Source organism: Lemur catta, chromosome X (assembly GCF_020740605.2).
Source record: "Lemur catta isolate mLemCat1 chromosome X, mLemCat1.pri, whole genome shotgun sequence".
Taxonomy (NCBI): domain Eukaryota; kingdom Metazoa; phylum Chordata; class Mammalia; order Primates; family Lemuridae; genus Lemur; species Lemur catta.
The window spans coordinates 73,271,739-73,290,620 of NC_059155.1; the positions used below are offsets into that span (position 1 = coordinate 73,271,739).

The following is an 18,882-nucleotide window of genomic DNA, read 5'->3' on the forward strand; positions in this document are numbered from 1 at the left end:
GTCTGAGGAGACGCAGTTGTGGGTGTCTGTTAGGATGACCTGTGACCTGTGACCTGGGTGTGGAGTCTGAGGAGACGCAGTTGTGGGTGTCTGTTAGGATGACCTGTGACCTGTGACCTGGGTGTGGAGTCTGAGGAGACGCAGTTGTGGGTGTCTGTTAGGATGACCTGTGACCTGTGACCTGGGTGTGGAATCTGAGCAGACGCAGTTGCTGGGGTCTGTCAGGACGACCTGTGACCTGTGACCTGGGTGTGGAATCTGAGCAGACGCAGTTGCGGGTGTCTGTCAGGACGACCTGTGACCTGTGACCTGGATGTGGAGTCTGAGCAGGCGCAGTTGCTGGAGTCTGTCAGGATGAGCTGTCACCTGTGACCTGGGTGTGGACCCTGAGCAGGCGCAGTTGCTGGGGTCTGCCAGTTCTACCTGTGCCTGGTGGGACCAGAGCAGCTGCTGGGTGCGGCCAGGCGGGCTGTGCAGGTGTCTGGTGACCGGGGGCAAAGGCCTGAGCCAGGTCCGTGGTGGGTGGGAGGGCAGCCGCCACTCGGCAGCCCCTCCCAGGCACTGGGGTCTTGTGGGTCGCAGACTTCCCACCCGGAGCCCCTGCTCCCACAGCAGCGTGGGCGTCGGAGGGCACCAGTGGCCCCGTGGGGAAGTCCCTGCTGGTGGGCAGGCACTGGCACTGCTGAGATTGCTGCGCTCGGGGGACCTGTCCTGGCTCAGCTACAGCCACTTCCCTCCCCTGCCCCGGGCACCTCCTCCCTGCCCCCTTCCTCCCTGCCCCACTCCTCCCTGCCCCCCTCCTCCCCTCCTCCCTTCCTCCCCTCCTCCTTGCCCCTTCTCCCCTTCTCCCCTCCTCCCTGCCCCCTCCTCCCTTCCTCCCCTCCTCCCTGCCCTCCTCCTCCCTTCCTCCTCCTCCCTTCCTGCCCTCCTCCTTGCCCTCTTCTCCCCTCCTCCCCTCCTCCCTTCCTCCCCTCCTCCCTGCCCCCTCCTCCCTGCCCCCTACTCCCCGCCCTACTCCTCCCCTCCTCCCTTCCCTCCTCCCCTCCTCCCCTCCTCCCTGCCCCCCTCCTCCCTGCCCACTCCTCCCCTCCTCCCTTCCTCCCCTCCTCCCCTCCTCCCTGTCCCCTCCTCCCTGCCCCCTCCTCCCTTCTTCCTCCTCCCTTCTTCCTCCTCCCTTCCTCCGCTCCTCCTTGCCCCCTCCTCCCTGCTCCCCTCCTCTCCTCCTCCCTGCCCCCTCCTCCCCTCCCTGTGCCACACTCCGGGGCCCAGGCAGGCAGGGAGCACGCGCTGTCCAGTTGTGCGTCACAGTGAGGACTGTCCAGGGGACTCAGTGGCATCCTGTGAGCGTCTTACAGGTGAGACCTCGGAGCTGTGGGAAGGGAAGAGATGAGCGGTGGGCTGTTTCGGGGAACAGAGACCAGGCAAAGGAGCTGTGAGGGTTCTGTGGAGACAGGCTGACTGGTGGTGTCTGTCCCCAAGGAGAGGTGACGGGTGGGTTCGGGGACCCACACCGCAGCAGCTCATGCGGCGGTTCCCTTCGGGCGGGTGCGTGGAGCGGCCTGAGCATGGCGGCCTTGCTGTGGCTGCCTGTGCCTGGGAGCCTCTCGGCTGCGTGGCCCCAGGTGGTCTGAGCTCCACCTCTGGTGCATGCTGTGCGGGGCTTGCTTGCCCTGGAAAGTGGCTGATCGGTGGCCGTCCTCTGAGCAGCCTACCGCGGGCGTCGAGAAAGGGGCAGGAGGGCGTGCGGTGATCTGTACGTCGTCCCACGAGGCTGGGTCTACTGAGGGCTCCTCGGGGGTCTCCTCTGCCTGCACCACGTATCCCTCACCCCAACCCGGCCAGTCTCGCCACCGGGTTTCCTTCCCGTTTCCTTCCTGCCACCGCCACTGGGGCCCCTGGAGAGTCGGAGCGATGGACAGCCCGGGAACCTCTGAGAGGAGCCCTGTGTCAGCTCTGGCTGGACCGGAGAGCCGGCGTCGCTGCGTGCAGCTGGGACCTAGCTGGGCACCGTGCGGACTACCCAGGTGGGCTGTGTTCGCTGCGGTTAACATGCTGCTCTCTGTGACTGGACTCCAGTTCTGTGCACTTGGGAAGCCCCACACAGACCTGCCCTCACTGGCCTTCAGGGGAGAGCTCACGGGGCGGCGATGGCGGCTCCTCACGTGTGGCTGTGGGTGCCGTTGCATTGACACGCGTGCAGAACGCGCGGTGCAAGCGCTGTTTGCTGTGGGTCGTGCAGTCGGGCGCGTTTGCACGGTGGACGCTCCTTGCACCGCACACTGTTTTACCTCGTTTTTACTTACACGTCGGTGACATATTTAAATTCTCCCTGCACAGGCTCACGGACCCTTATTTCCCACCGTGCCTGTCCTGAGGTCCTGCAGCCACGTGCCCTTGGGGTCACATGACATGAGCAAGCCCTTGTGTGGCTGCAGGTAACCTTCTCGCTGTGCCCAGGCGGGACTGCAGCTTTCTCACCACGATTATGGGCCGGTTCCTGGAATGGCCATGCAGTTCCTTCCTCCCCGACCCGCGGCTGAGCCTGTGAAACTAGAGCGTGGCGTCACCCTTGGTGGAAGCTTGTCCTGCCCGGTCGGCCTGTGTGTCTCTGGGCACGTGCGTCCCCGTCACCAGGCTGGGACCTCTCGTCTGCAAAGACTCTGCAGCCCGGAGGGCAAGGGAAGGGTTGATGAGCCTCCGAACAGAGCTCAGTCTCCCGCCACGGCAGCGTCTGTCCACGCCAGCTTGCAAACACGGAGTGCGTGATCCGGTTTACCCTTACACGTGGCATCGGGGTGGGTGATGTGCTAGATGAGAGAGTAAAGGTGACACACGTGTGCACACGCACAGATGTGTTAACAGACTTCATGCACCAGACAAAGAGCTGGGGAGTGGGGACACAAGACCAAACTCTTGAGGTCTAAGATACGTGGGGCCCTGGACATTGGTAAGAAAAAGACCAAGAATGGTGGGCAAAGCATCTGCACAGAGAACTCACCAGAAAAGAAGTATTCTTGTCTCTCAGAGAAGGTGCTCTACCTGCGTCACAGTAAGAAAGGTACAAATTAAAGTTGCTGTTGGATCTTACCGTCCCGTCAGATGGGTAAACCCCAGAGTTGTCTGACACTCTGTTGTCGGGGACAGGAGAGGAAAAGGCGCTTTTCTGGTAGCCAGGGCAGGTAAGCTGGCCGTGCTTTGGCCGTGTCAGTTGCAGACGTGTGTCCCCTTTGATCTGGCAGCCCCGCTTGGGACCGTGTGTGCCATGAGAGGCACGGAGGTGTCTTCGTGGCCGTGCTGTCTGGAAGAGCAGGCCCAGTGCCCGTCCACAGAGGCCTGGCCGAAAGGTGGTGGCCCAGTGACACAGAGGCCTGCCGTGGGGTCGAAATACCCAGGAGGCTGTCTCCGTGCCGACCGGGAGAGGGCACAGGAGATGTGTGTGGGGGAGGAGCAAAGCTGGGCGTATAGCTGCTTCTGCTGTTTGGGGCTTTTGTTTTTGTTTTTGAGACAGGGTCTCCCTCTGTCACCCGGGCTAGAGTGCCGTGGCGTCATCACAGCTCACTGCAGCCTCCACCTCCTGGGCTCAAGCCATCCTCCCGCCTCAGCCTCCCGAGTAGCTGGGACTTACAGGCATGCACCACCATACCTGGCTAATTTTTTTATGTATATGTATTTTTTAGTTGGCCAGATAATTTTTCTATTTTTAGTAGAGACAGGGTCTCGCTCAGGCTGGTCTCGAACTCCTGAGCTCAAGCGATCCCCCCGCCTCGGCCTCCCAGAGTGCTGGGATTACAGGCGTGAGCCACCGCGCCCGGCCTGGTTGGGAGTTTTTAACATGAATGGTGTTGGATTTTATCAACTGCTTTTTCTTCATCTATTAACACTCATATTTTTTAAAGTTTGTTGTATGAAAATCACAGGGATTTTTTTTTTTCCCAAATGTTAAGTCTCATTCTTGAACCCCACGGGGTCATGATGTGTTTATGTTGTTGGATTCAGTTTGCTCAAATGTGCAGTTTTTTCACTTACGTTCATCTTCCTGTTCTAGAATGATCTAGCAGGACTGTGCAGGGAGTGTGAAGGGGGGATTGCAATGCACCCCCTGGTTTGAGGGGTGAACAGCCGTGAGGATCGTGGTGCTGAGTTAGGGGTGTGGCCTGCCTGGGAGGCGGGATGCTGTGTTGGACGTGCTGGGTTCCGGGTGGGTGATGGCGTGTTGCGTGTACTGGGTTCAGGGTGATGGCGTGTTGCATGTACCGGCTTCAGGGTGATGGCGTGATGCGTGTACCGGGTTCAGGGAGATGGCGTGATGCGTGTACCGGGTTCAGGGTGATGGCGTGATGCGTGTACCGGGTTCAGGGTGATGGCGTGATGCGTGTACCGGGTTCAGGGTGATGGCGTGTTGCGTGTACCGGGTTCAGGGTGATGGCGTGATGTGTGTACCGGGTTCAGGGAGATGGCGTGATGCGTGTACCGGGTTCAGGGTGATGGCGTGTTGCGTGTACCGGGTTCAGGGTGATGGCGTGTTGCGTGTACCGGGTTCAGGGTGATGGCGTGATGCGTGTACCGGGTTCAGGGTGATGGCGTGTTGCGTGTACCGGGTTCAGGGTGATGGCGTGTTGCGTGTACCGGGTTCAGGGAGATGGCGTGATGCGTGTACCGGGTTCAGGGTGATGGCGTGATGCGTGTACCGGGTTCAGGGTGATGGCGTGATGCGTGTACCGGGTTCAGGGAGATGGCGTGTTGCGTGTACCGGGTTCAGGGTGATGGCGTGATGCGTGTACCAGGTTCAGGGAGATGGTGTGATGCGTGTACCATGTTCAGGGTGATGGCGTGTTGCGTGTACCGGGTTCAGGGTGATGGCGTGTTGCGTGTGCTGTGTTCGGGGTGACACGTGCACGTCCCAGGGAAGAGGACGGTGGTGGCTGGACACCCGTGTGCAGCCTGGAGGAGGGCCCTGGCCTGCAGGCAGACCTGGGCAGGTGCGTGGACGTGATTTCCGCTGCGGATGTGGGGCGGCCCCTGGGGGAGTGAGCCCCTGGCACCACTCCGGCCCGGCCACCACTCACAGCTGGGCCACGGGGACAGCCCTGGGCCTGGAGGGGCCGCAGAGACCCCAGGGAGGCGTCCAGGGGAAGCTGTGCCGGCGTGCGGGAGCCTCTGAGACTGGAGGAGGAAGGGGCGGGGACACTGCGCTGGCTGGGGGCGGCCGCGGTGCTGAGCGGGGTCGGGGAGGTGCCGGGCGGGGCTGGGGAGGTGCCGGGCGGGGCCGGGGAGGTGCTGAGCGGGGCGCCTGGCACGAGGGCTGGAGGGCCCTGGAGGAGGCTGTACCCCCCCATGCCCTGAGTCGTGCTGGCCCAGGTCCTGAGGTTCCTCCCTGTGATGCCTTCAAGAGGGGGCACCGCTGCTGTCCCTGCACCACACAGGAACACACAGGGTCACGGTGCCCAGGGACCCCAGACACCCCCTAAGGAGGGGCTCACACGGGGTCACGGCACCCAGGGACCCCAGACACCCCCTTAGGAGGGGTCACACGGGGTCACGGCGCCCAGGGACCCCAGACACCCCCTTAGGAGGGGTCACACGGGGTCACAGTGCCCAGGGACCCCAGATACCCCCTTAGGAGGGGCTCACACGGGGTCACGGCGCCCAGGGACCCCAGACACCCCCTAAGGAGGGGTCACATGGGGTCACGGCACCCAGGGACCCCAGACACCCCCTTAGGAGGGGTCACACGGGGTCACGGTGCCCAGGGACCCCAGACACCCCCTTAGGAGGGGCTCACACGGGGTCACGGTGCCCAGGGACCCCAGACTCCCCCTTAGGAGGGGCTCACACAGGGTCACAGTGCCCAGGGACCCCAGACACCCCTTAGGAGGGGCTCACACGGGGTCACGGTGCCCAGGGACCCCAGACTCCCCCTTAGGAGGGGCTCACACGGGGTCACGGTGCCCAGGGACCCCAGACACCCCCTTAGGAGGGGCTCACACAGGGTCACGGTGCCCAGGGACTCCAGACACCCCTTAGGAGGGGCTCACACGGGGTCACGGTGCCCAGGGACCCCAGACACCCCTTAGGAGGGGCTCACACGGGGTCACGGTACCCAGGGACCCCAGACTCCCCCTTAGGAGGGGCTCACACGGGGTCACGGTGCCCAGGGACCCCAGACACCCCCTTAGGAGGGCTCACACGGGGTCAGAGGCGCGGTCACCAGGGAGCTCCTCCCCCAGCCCTCCCCACACTGGGTGGCCCCACTAGCTGCTCAGGCCCTGGGAGACGCAGAGGCCGTGGAGGGTTGGTTCCTGCCCAGAGCAGAGCCAGGCTGAACCGCAGGCTTCGTGCCCTCACCTGGGTCCTCCCTGACGGCTGGGGCCTTGCAGCGTGTGGGGGTGTCCCTTGCAGTGACGGCCCTGGTGCCCTGGCGGTGGTGTGCGGGTGTGGAGGGGCTGTGTGTGCAGTGGATGTGGAGCTCACCTGTGAGGGCCGTGTGGGCGTGTGGAGCATCCCTGCAGCGGGGGACAGGACAGGTCCTTCCTGCCGTGCACACGGGGACAGAGGTGTCCCGCCGGCCGTGGGCAGGATGTCGTGCGTGGCACACACGGAACCGGGGCTGTGACATGGACGTGTTTGACATGGGCATAGGCCACGCTGCAGCGTGCATCCTACACGTGGGGCCTGGGCCGTGACAGAGCGAGTCGGGGACACGGGCCGTGACATGGAACTTGCTGGATGCCCACGTGGAGAGCCCGGCCCCTCCCGGGCAGCTGCGAGCGTTGGGCTCGCTGGGGTCGACATCTGTGCTCCTGTCTCGATGGGACTGTCCTGAGTCTGTCTGTGGTCTTGGGCACAGAGCAGACTCACCCTGTGTCGGGGACGCCCTGGCCTGGCTTTGTCCGGGGTGAGTGAGGGTGACCTTTGCCCTGTGGTTCACCCCCTGGGTGGGTCAGGCCAGTGCGCTCTGGCAAGGGGTCCTTTGCTTGTTTTACAGTCTGGTGGCGTTTACGTCCCTTTTGTACCTGCCCGAGGCTCCCCGGGATGGGCCTGAGCATGAACCTCGCACGTGCAGGTTTGAGCCGGTGACACGGTGACACCAACTCCTCTCAGGAGGAGCCGGCCCCTCACTGTGCCCAGAGGAGCCGGCCGCTGCAGGGTCCCCACGTCTCGTCCCGGCTCTGCCGGCTGTGGCTGGTCTGGACGGCGGCTTCCCCAGCCCTGAGTGCAGGCAGAGAACAGGGTCCGCTGTGCTGCGCGTGCGCTTGTCGCGGCTGCGCACAGAGAGGGGACGTGCGGGTGAGAAGGCTCTAGAACAAGGCCAGGCCCGGGCCACTTGCCTCCCTGTGGGCCGCTGGTGCCCGACTCCCATGCCTCCACCTCCCGCTGTGAGCGGGGCAGGGCTGCCTGTGTCCCAGGGTCGCCGGTGGCCCTGGCTGCCCCCCAGTGCTGTCCCTGTGCCCCCTGAGCTGGCACGTCACGCTCAGGGGCTCCGACCCTGGCAGCGAGTCCCCTGGGTGGGGCTTCCTGGGGCACAGACAGGGCCCAGCCGTGTCCTCGGGCAGCGACACAGGCTGAGTGACGCCTTGGCCCGAGGTCACCGGACCGTCCTCTCCCCTGGTCTGTGGCTCCAGCCCACAGCGGAGCTGCCCTGGCCTCCCCAGGCCCACGCGCCAAGGCAGCCGCCACGGGCCCGTCCCTGGCCCCCAGGGGACTGGCAGCTCCTCTGGCCGCGCCCCTGCCCCGTCTGGCCCTCACCTGCCCCTCACCTCACGGCACAGGTGGCCACCGCATCCGGAGCCCGTGGCTGGGTTTCGCCTGCTCTGATCTCATGGCCCATGGCCAGCGTCACCAGGGTCTCCTCTGCCTGCCAGGGTCACCCGGCTCACGGTGACATGTGCTCTCCGAGCTACGCGGGAGCCAGCGGGGCCTTGCACTGACGCAGGGTCCCCAGCATCGGCCACGTGCCCCCAGTCGTGGTGCAGCCCCGCGTCTGAGACGTGACTGAGGGGACACAGCCCCGCATCTGAGGCGCGACTGAGGGGACGCTGTGGACTGAGGGGCATATGGCACTGTTTTAGGGGTATCTGAAGGGATGAGGCCCCACGTCTGAGGTGTGACTGAGTGCAGTATGTCCCTATGTGTGAGGTGTGACTGAGGGGACACAGCCCCGTGTCTGAGGTATGACTGAGGGGCACGTGGTGCTGTTTTAGTTGTGACTGAGGGGACATGGCACTGTTGCTCGGGCTGTGCACTGAGCCAGATGTCCCCTGTTGCAGGCTGAGACAATAAGGTCCCCCTCGCTGGTGTCAGAGACATGTAAACACCGTAGCCGCTGAGCAGGTGTCAGACCCTTGTTACAAACCTGGTGGCAGTGGTTTGGTGCCTGGCGGGCCTGCGTGTCACAGCAGGGGTGGCTGTTGCTGGGACGCTGGGCACTGCCCCTGTCAGGGGCTCAGCTGTGTGACTGCCCGCAGGGCCGTGACGCTGACCCTGTGTCTCGGCTGTGCCAGCCCTGGCCGTGTGTCCGTCCGTCTCCCCGGGTGGGACCACGGCTGGCGAGGCTGCAGGGCCCGCCCTGTGAGTCGCGTCTGGTGGCTGCGTGTGGCGGCGCCTGCCCGTGCACTCCGGGGGCTTCTGTGTTACCGGTGTCACTCCCCGTGGCCCCTGACCTCGCACCCGCGTGTGCGGCCTGTGCATGGGGCCGTGGTGCCGACACGCACAGTCTCCAGCCTGCTTGAGCCAGGGTCCCCACGCTCCCTCCTCTGAGGACACCTGGGGACCCCAGCCACAGAGCCACCGTGGCCTCAGTTTCCCCTGGCTCTTGACCCCTCGGCGGAGCACCTCACCCTGTGGGACGCTGCCCTGTCCCTGCGGGTGGCCTGTGTCCCCTGCCTGGCAGTGCAGACCGCAGGCCCGCGTGGCCTGGAGCCGAGGCCACAGGCTGGCTGTGCTCTGTGGCTCCCAGTGGCCCACGTGGGGCTCCGTGGCCGTCACTGCGCCAGGCACGGCCCAGGGCAGCTGTGTCTGCTGCTGGGAAGGCACTCGTGGGCTGGCAGAGAGGCGGCACTGTTGAGCCCTGGGTCACCACACGGGGACAGCACCCGGCAGAGCTGGGGACAGCGAGTCACTGAGCACAGCCGCGAAGGAGTCTCGGGTCTCCCGCCAGGCCGTGACGCCAGGCCCCCATGACGCCCGGCGAGTGGCCAACTGTCAACAGGCCTTTTACGTGGTTTGACTGAACAGTCGCTTCCGCTGAGGGGACGTTTCCAACCCCGCTGTGTCTGTGTGCAGAGTGCACTGCGCCCACCCGTACCCGACAGCCGTCGGCGGGTCCTCACCCAGTCACCCAGGTGGGCGTCCTGAAACCTGCGTGTCCCTGGAAGCTGCAGCAGAGAGTCGCACGGCTCAGAGTCAGACGCCTACGGGGCCGGCGTCGGCCTGGGTGGCCAGTCTGCCCTCCTCGTCCTCCCAGAAGTCACACAGCAGGGCCCAGACCCGTCCTGCGAGGCCACCCAGGTCGGGGGGTGCGTGCATGTCCTCCTCCCTGGGAGGTGCTCGTGCGGGAAAGAGAGTGCGGGGGCCAGCTGCAGGTACGGGGGGACAGGGGAGCTGGCAGCACGTCCCTGTGCCGAGGGACCCTCTGTCCACAGCCCGTGCCGAGTGACCTCTGCCCCCCGCAGTCCGTAGCCCTGCACCAAGTGACCTCCCCGTCCACGGCCCTACGTGGGTCCTGTGCCCCCCGGGGGGTCTCAGGGTGGCTTCTCCACAGGAATCGGGGCAGGTCAGCCTAGACTGTCGGGCGCTCGGCCACCCCGGTCCCCAAGCTGACACTGAGGCAGGTGGGAGGAGGCCCTGGGGAGCAGCTCAGCGATCCGCTGCCGGAGTCACTCAGGGTCCCGCAGCCTCCCGTGTGGGGGTGGCCTCTGGTGGGGGTCCCGCGAGTCGGGTCAGCCTCTGGGAAGAGTCTGGCACCCTCCGGATGCACACTTGACTCTGGACAGGTTCCCTGCGTGTTCGTCACGTGTCCGTGCGGGGAAGACGTGTGTGGCCTCCGGTTCTCACGGGTTCCGCCTGTTGGATCCCCCAGGTGCAGACGAAGAAGGAGGAGCCCCTGCCCCCTGCTGCGAGCCAAAGCATTCCGACCTTCTACTTCCCCCGCGGGCGCCCCAAGGACACGCCCAACGTGGACGCCGTCATCGCCAGGATCGAGAGGGCCTTCGCCCAGTTCCCGCACGAGAGGGCCACCATGGAGACCATGGGCCTCGTGGCCAAGGTGGGTGCCACGCGCACGGGGCAGCCCGGGTCCCCTTGGCAGAGGGCAGGGGTGTCACACGTGTGAGGGTGGCACATGGGGACATCTGTGGTCGTAGTCACGTTTAGAGGTTTGTAATCAATTCCTGCGTAAATCCTTGAGCCTCTGAGCCCCGAGGGGGACTCGTGCTGGTCTCACCGTGAGCTGTCCACGAGCACAGACGGGCGCCTCCCGGCGTGAGCCAGCGGGGATGCTCAGCCAGCGGGGATGCTCAGCCAGTGGGGACGCTCAGCCAGTGGGGACGCTCAGCCAGCGGGGACGCTCAGCCAGTGGGGACGCTCGTGGCTCCAGGAGCCGTTAGGAAGGCTCGGGCCAACCTGCCTGACCCTGCCGGGCCTGTGCCAGGCGGCGTCTCCCGAGCGGGCCGAACCTGCACCTGCCGTCCCTCCAGGTGACGCGGCAGATGAGCTTTTGAACTCGGCCTAAACGCCATCATCTGGGGGCGCCGTGGGTTTCCCCTCAGCAGAGTGTCAGGGTCGTCCCTGGCCAGCTGTGCAGATCAGCACGTTCATTGCGGGTCCTGCACCGTCCTGTTGTGGGAACGGCCGCGACTCTCGCTGCCCTCCCCACCAGCGTGTTTGTGGGGGGCGTGTCTCACGGGACCTGCCACCGTGTTCCGTGCCAGTTTCCCCAGCGCCTGGCCCTCGATCAGGAATTGCTGGGACAGAGAATGTCCTCACCCCTCGCCCCATGGCGCCGGGTGCTTCTGTGACAGCCACGTGGGAGCCCCGCGGGGCGCGGCTTCTGCTCCCCGAGCCCCGTGCGGCTCCTGCTGGTGTGGACGGCTCGATCTCGGGACCCACACAGGCACCTCGTCGGCGTGTGCTTGGAGGGGAAGCTGAGCTTCCTCAGAATGTGCTCTGGGTGCAGCCTTCGGGCTTCTGCCGCTCGCTTGTCACTCTCTTTTCCGTGTTGCTCCGGGTCAGCGGGGTGACTCCCTGTTCCCCCCCCCACGCCTCCCCTTCCCTTCACATAGAACCTCTGACGTTCTGGACGTGACTTCCGGTGCTGCCTTTGCTCTCAGCCTTAGGGATTGCCTTTTTCCTTTGTGTAACAGCCCTGCTGGGATGTAGCTCACACACCGCACAATTCAGCCGTTGAAAGTGTGCGATTCGGTGGCTTGTAGTGTATTCACAGAGGTGTGCGGCTGTCACCACAGTCAACTGGAGGACGTTTTCATCACCCCCGGCAAGAAGGCCTGTGCCCTTTAGCTGTCACCCTCTGTCCCTCTCCCCAGGAAACTGCTAACCCGGTTCTTTCTCCATAGATTGGCGTGTTCTGGACACTCCACACACGTGAATATGTAGCCTTTGTGTCTGGCTTCTTTCACTCCGTGTCTTTTCAGGGTTCATCCACGCTGTAGCACGTGTGACAGTCCCATCCCTTCTGTGGCCGAGTGCTATTCCAGTGTGTGTGTGCCCACTCCCTGGTGCACAGTCGGGCTGTCTCCACCGTGGGCCGCTGTGACTGATGCTGCCGGGACATTTGTGGATAAGTCCTCACCTGGACACGTTTGCATTTCTCTTTAGTGTATACACCTAGGAGCAGACTTGCCGGGTCAGGTGGTAACTGGTTAGCTTTTGAGGACTGACCGGGGTCCCAAGCGGCTGCCCCGTTTTACGTCCCCACCAGCAGGGCGAGGGTGGCAGGGTCTTGGCTCCCTGTGAGCCTTGCTCCTTTGGACTGCGGACGCCCGGTCCTGGTGACAAGGGGCATCTGGTCGTGCTGTGACGTGCGTTTACGTCGTGTCTGAGGATGTCCAGCGTCTCCTCTGTGCTCCTCGGCCATTTGTACGTCTTCCTTAGAGAATCGTCCGTTCTGATCCTTTGCCCGTGTGTGAGTCGGGCTGTTTGTCACTTCCTTGTTGAGTTGGGAGAGTTCTTCGTAAATTCTGAACACAGATCCCTCAGCACTCACGTGACGCGCAAATGTTTCGTCCCACTTGCTCGGTTGACTTTTTACTTTTTCGGCAGTGTCCTTGGAGGAACAAGTTAGTGAATCTTGACGAAGTTCATTCCGTCTATTTTTCACTTTTGTTGCCTGTGCTTTTGGTTGTATATCTGAGAAATCATTGCTAAATCCAAGGTCATGAAGATTTCTTTTCCTGTTTTTTCTACGAGTTTTATAGTTTTAGCTGTTACAACTCTGATCCATCTTGAGTTAGTGTTTGTATGTGGTGACGTTGGGGTCTGGCTTCCGTGGTTTGCGCGTGGACGTCCGGTTGTCCCAGCACTGGGTGCTGAAGAGACTCTCCTTTCCCCATTGAGGGGTCTTGGCCCCCAGGTCAAAAACCACTTGACTGCAAGTGGCAAGTTTGTTACCAGACTCGGATTCTCTTCCGTTGTTGTGTTTTTCCAGGTCTATACACCACATCGTGTTGGTTACTGTTGCTTTGTAGGAAGTTTTCAAACAGGAAACTGTGAGTCTTCCAATTTTGTTGTTCTTTTTCAAGCTCGTGTTGGCTTCTTGGGATCCCTTGCAATTCCGTATGGATTTTAGGATCAGCTTGTCAATTTCTACCAAGATTTCAGCTGATACTTTGATGGGGATTGTGTTGAAACTGTAGACCAGTTTGGGGAAGCATGGCCATCTGAACAGTGTTAAGTCTTCCGATCCGTGTACGTGGGATCTCTTTCCATTTGTTTACATCTTCTTTAATTTCTTTCAAAAATTCTGTGCTTTCCAAAGTGCACTTTTATTAAATTCACTCCAAAGTATTTATTTTTGATGTTATTGTAAGTGGAATTGTTTTCTGACTTTTATTTTCGGATTGTCACTGAGAGTGTATAGAGGTACAGTTAATTTTTGTGTGTTGATCTTGTATCCTGTAATCCTTCTGAGCTCATTTATTCTCATAATTTTTTAGTGGATACAGGATCATGTCACCTTCAAATAGAAATAGTTTTACTTCCCTTCCAGTGCAAATGTCTTTTATTTCTTTTTCTTGCCTGACAGCTGTGGTTCGGAGCCGCAGTGCAGCTTTGTACTAGGAGTGGCGAGAGGTTGTCCTGCCCTGATCACCGTGGGGTCTATGTGCATGTCCAGTCGTGGGAGAGCGCCAGTCTTTCCCCATCGCCTGTGCTGTCAGCTGAGGGTTTGGTCACTGTCCTTTATCCGGTTGGGGACATGGCTTTCTTGTCCTTGTTTGTTGTTTTCTTAATGAGAATAGATGGTGGATTTCGTTAAATGGTTTTTCCACATCAATGAGATGATCGTGTGTTTCGTGTTTTTTGTTTTTTAGTCTATTAATCTGGTGATTAAATGAGTTAATTTTTGGATGTTCAACCAACCCCGCATTCTTGGGATAAATCCCACTTGGTGACCATGTCCAATATTTGTTATATTCCGATGATTTTTGGAGCTGTATTCGTAAGAGACAGTGTTGGGTAGTTCTCTTGTGATTCCTTTGTCTAGTTTTGGTATTAGGGTAATTAATGCCGGTCTCAAAGGACAAGTTGGGAAGTGTCCCCTCCTCTTCTATTAGGAATTTCCTTTTCCCATTACTTTTAGAATTTTGTTTTATAAATAATGTAAAAACATACATGGCTACAAGGTCAAAACTGAAGAACCAGATATATTCAGATACATCCAAATTCTGTCCCTCTGCTCTCCTCCTCCCTGTAAGTAATATTTTCATAACCTTGCATTACCATTTTCTTCTTGTTCTGTTTTTTAACATGAGCAAATGCATATACATATGCATGTGTATATACATATTTATTTTTCATTATTAAAGCATTTTTTATTTTATTTATTTCAGCATATTACGGGGGTACAAAAGTTTAGGTTACATATATTGCCTTTGGCCCACCCAAGTCAGAGCTTCAAGCGTGTCCATCCCCCAGACGGTGCACAACACACCCATTAGGTGTGAATGTCCCATCCCCTCCTCCCCCTCCCACCTGCCTGTTACCCAGTGATTGTTACTTCCATATGTGCACATGAATGTTGATCGATTAGTTCCAATTTGATGGTGAGTCCATGTGGTGCTTGTTTTTCCATTCTTGTGACCCTTCATTTAGTAGAATGGGCTCCAGCTCCATCCAGGATAATACGAGAGGTGCTAGATCACCATTGTTTTCTGTGGCTGAGTAGAACTCCATGGTGTACATAGACCACGTTTTATTAATCCACTCATGGATGGATGGGCACTTGGGTTGTTTCCACATCTTTGCAATCGTGAATCGTGCTGTTATAAACATTCCAGTGCAGGTGTCTTGTTTATAGAGTGTCTTTTTTCCCTTTGTACATGTTTAGTGTCTTTCATTTCTGAGATAAAGATGCGTGTACTGTTGCACTTGGGTGCGCACACGCTAAGCGTTACATCCTGGAAGTGCCATGTCAGCAGGGCTCGTCCCCAACCAGCATGGCAGGGAGGGGACGTGGAAATGACCGGACAGGCCAAGACCGTGCACAGCAGTCTCATCAGCGGGAAAAATCACAGTTGTTCTGAAATCTTTAAACATTTTTGTTGAAAATATTAGAAACTCTCTCGCAGTTGGTTACAGCTGTGTAGGGAATGAGATATGTATGCGGTAGCTGTCATTTACGACACTGGGCACATGAAGCATGGAGTGCTTGCTTTCTTTGTGAACACTTCCCAGAAGCAGTGAGTGCTGTGTCGTCCTCGGGTACCAGTGACGTGGAGCGCGTCCCTTCCCTGCGCCTCCTTCCCCCGATGACCGTGTGGAACACCCGAGTACGTGTGCATTTTTTAGCAGTATATCTTTTTTTTGACAGCTTTCCTGGGGTACAATTGAGCTGGGATAAATGGCTCGTGGAAAGCGTGTAATTTAATGAGCTTTGACGTCCGTGAACACCCACGAAACCATCAGCACAGTCTGGACAGTAGATGTTTCCGGCATCCCTTAAACTTCAACATCCTTGAAACTTTACTCTGTCCCTTCCTGATACCTCCCCGCCCCCACCACAGGCGGCCAGGGCTCCCCTTTCGGTCTCTGCAGACTGGCTTGACGTTCTTAGAGTTTCACATGAACAGAATCCTGTGGCAGGCGTGTTTTTACCGTGGTACAATTCACGTGACAAAATGCACCATTTTAACCGTTTGAAACGCACAATTCAGAGGCATTTATGGTGTTGCATGAGCATCGTCACTGTTTAATCCAGAACATTCTCGCCACCCAAAAGGAGGCCTTGTCCCATACAGCAGCCACTCCTGTCCCCTCCCCACCTGGCACCCACAGACCTGCTTTCTGCCTCCCGGGACTGGCTGCTCTGGAGTTTCCGTGCACAACGCGTGACCTCCTGTGTGTACTTTCTTCCACACAGCATCTTCTTGTCAAGGCCCACCCGGGTCGTGACGTGTCAGGACGTCGTTCCTTGTCACAGCTGCATGGTGACAACGCATGTGTATATGTGTGTGTGTGTACCACATCCTGTCCGTGTGTCACTCATTGATGGACACAGATCGTTCCCACCTCTTGGCTGTGTGATTCGTACGGCTGTGAAAATTTGTACAAGTATTTGTTGCAGTCTCGGTTTTCAGTTCTTTTCAGGGCACATGCGTGTGTGCACACGTGTATACATGCGGTCTACACACAGCCCTGGGAGTGCAGTTGCCAGGCCACATGGTGACTCTGTGTGTACCTGCTGGGGCACCTGCAGCCTGTTCCCACAGTGGCCACACATGGCCACATCCCCCCAGCAGAGCGTGAGGGCTGAGGGTCTAGTGCATGGTCCTGTCACCTCCCAGGGGACAGTGGGCCCTTTCCTTCCCGTCCCGTGTCTGTTCTCCTCCCTGAGAGTCTAGTGCACGGTCCTGTCACCTCCCAGGGGACAGTGGGCCCTTTCCTTCTCGTCCCATGTCTGTTCTCTTCCCTGAGAGTCTAGCACATGGTCCTGTCACCTCCCAGGGGACAGTGGGCCCTTTCCTTCCCGTCCCGTGTCTGTTCTCCTCCCTGAGAGTCTAGCGCACGGTCCTGTCACCTCCCAGGGGACAGTGGGCCCTTTCCTTCCCGTCCCGTGTCTGTTCTCTTCCCTGAGAGTCTAGCGCACGGTCCTGTCACCTCCCAGGGGACAGTGGGCCCTTTCCTTCCCGTCCCGTGTCTGTTCTCTTCCCTGAGAGTCTAGCGCACGGTCCTGTCACCTCCCAGGGGACAGTGGGCCCTTTCCTTCCCGTCCCGTGTCTGTTCTCTTCCCTGAAGCTGGAAGTCCAAGATCCCGGCGTGGCAGAGGCTGTGTCTGGTGGGGACTCACTTCCTGGTTCAGAGATGGCGCCTTCTCACTGTGTCCTCACATGGTGGAAGGGGCAAGGGAGCTCTCTGGGGTCCCTTTTATAAGGACACTGGTCCCATCCATGAGGCTCCACCCTCAGGGCCTCATCCCCTCCCAGAGGCCCCACCTGGTAACACCATCCCCTTGGGAGTTAGGTTTCAGCATAGGGACTTGGCAGGAACACAAACATTCAGACTGTGACAGCCTTTATTAGAATAAGGGTGTTACCTTCTGTCCTGGTTCCTGGTCTGTTTGTTATTGGCAGTATTATTATCATGTTGAGTTTCTAAACCCTGCTGCCGTGAACATGCCATGTGCACTCCGTGTCGGGCTGTGCAGTGACTGTCCTGCCATTTCCTGTGTCTTGGCGGTTGGGTGTCGGGGACACGCAGGCCTCCTACCGAGACTGGGAAGTGGCCTATATTCCTGTTCTCTCTGGCAGCGCGTGTGGCCTCTCCCTCGCACACTCGCTGGGATTCACTGGCGAGGGCTCCTGGGTCTGGGATTTCCTGGTGGGAAAGTTTTTAAGTGTGGCTTCCTTGAAGACACACAGGACTGCTCGCATTTTCTTTTTTTCTTTGGGACAGAGTCTCACTCTGTGGCCCGGGCTAGAGTGAGTGCCCTGGCGTCAGCCTGGCTCACAGCAACCTCACACTCCAGGGCTTAAGTGATTTTCCTGCCTCAGCCTCCCGAGTAGCTGGGACTACAGGCACGCGCCACCATGCCTGGCTAATTTTTCTATATATATATTTTAGGTGTCCATATAATTTCTTTCTATTTTTAGTAGAGACGGGGGTCTCGCTCTTGCTCAGGCTGGTCTCGAACTCCTGACCTTGAGGAGGTCCTTCTGCCTCGGCCTCCCAGAGTGCTGGGATGACAGGCCTGAGCCACCGCGCCCGGTCTGCTCAGGTTTTCTGTGTGAGCGGTTTTGGTTGGGAGTGTTCGTCAGGCAATTAGTCTCCTTCACCAAACTTGTGCAGTTTGTTGGCAAAGTTACACACGAGTGTCCACTGGGTGTGGTTTGCAGGCTGTGGGGTAGCAACTGATGGTGGCAATTTGTGTTTCCTTTTGTTTGTTCTTGAAGTTTTGCTAAATGTCAAATTTTTTTAGATTTCAAATCATCAAGTTTTGGTTTTGTGGATTTTCTCTGTTGAACATTCACTTTCTTTTTCCTTCATCTCTGCCCTTTGCTGTTACCTCCTCGTGTAGCGCAGGCCTGCAAGGCTGCGGACCTGCCGTGGTCCCCACCCCAGCCCCGTCCCAGGCATTCTGACGTGTGACGTTTTCGTCACTGTCACGTTCAGCATAGTTTCTGCTCCCGTGGTCGCGTACTCCTTGGAGAACCGGTGACCGGCAGCTGCGCCCTTTCTACACACGCGGGGACCGCGGCTGCTACTGGTCTCTGCGCTCGGGGACGGACCCGCGCTGCGCCTGCCGAGCTCCCGCCGGGGCCGGACTGAGCGGCGCGCCGCGTGCGGGAACAGGGCAGAGGCTGCGGGTTCACACGCGCTCGCGCGGCCCCCGCGGTGCGGGAAGGCCAGAGCCGCGGCGCGTCTTCCCCGGCAAAGGTTGAGGTCGCGGGGTCGCGTCGGAGCCCGCGGTTTGCAGGGGGAGCGGCGGGGTGTCGGGCCCCGCTCACGCCGTCCCCCGCCCCTGCGCAGGCCTGCGGCTGCCCCCTCTACTGGAAGGCACCCCTGTTCTGCGGCGCCGGCGGGGAGCGCACGGGCTCCGTGTCCGTCCACAAGTTCGTCGCCATGTGGAGAAAGTAAGTCCGGGCGGAGCAGGGGTGGGCGCGGAGGGGTCCCCGGGTCCTCCTAGCAACAAGGGCCGCCTGCCCTGGGCATTGCATGTGCGGCCGCGACAGCGAGACACGAAGCTGATGGTGCAAGCCCGGCCCCGGCGGAACCGTCCTCCCTCACCGCCCCCCGCCCGTCGAGGCCCCACCCTCGCGCCCTGAACCCGCGCAGGGGCCGTGCGCAGCCGTGTGCGGGACCGGCACCACGTCCTCAGTGTCGTTGCAGAGTCCTGCACAGCTGCCACGACGACGCCGCCAAGTTCGTGCATCTGCTCATGAACCCCGGCTGCAACTACCTGGTGCAGGAGGACTTCGTCCCCTTCCTGCAGGTGAGGCTGCGTCCACACCGCAAACAGCTTCCTGTGTCTACAGCACACACACCTGCCTACTCCTCCCAGGTGAGGCTGGGTCCACACCACACACCTTCCTGCGTCCACACCGCACACCTTCCTCCTCCTCCAGGTGAGGGCTGGGTCTACAACACACACCTTCCTTCCCCTCCCAGGTCAGGGCTGTGTCTACACCACACACCTTCGTACTCCTCACACTT

General features: G+C 59.8%; 1 protein-coding gene across 2 annotated transcripts in view; it reads left to right on the forward strand.

The window, feature by feature from the left end:
• The window catches only part of PPP2R3B (protein phosphatase 2 regulatory subunit B''beta), a 45,917-nt gene that overhangs the window by 16,620 nt on the left and 10,415 nt on the right, over nucleotides 1–18,882 (forward strand). For both annotated transcript variants that reach the window (XM_045538087.1, XM_045538088.1), the window contains exons 2-4: nucleotides 10,079–10,264; nucleotides 18,199–18,302; nucleotides 18,559–18,661. In XM_045538087.1, coding sequence (XP_045394043.1) covers nucleotides 10,079–10,264; nucleotides 18,199–18,302; nucleotides 18,559–18,661 — 393 coding nt within the window. The remainder of the gene's footprint in view (nucleotides 1–10,078; nucleotides 10,265–18,198; nucleotides 18,303–18,558; nucleotides 18,662–18,882) is intronic.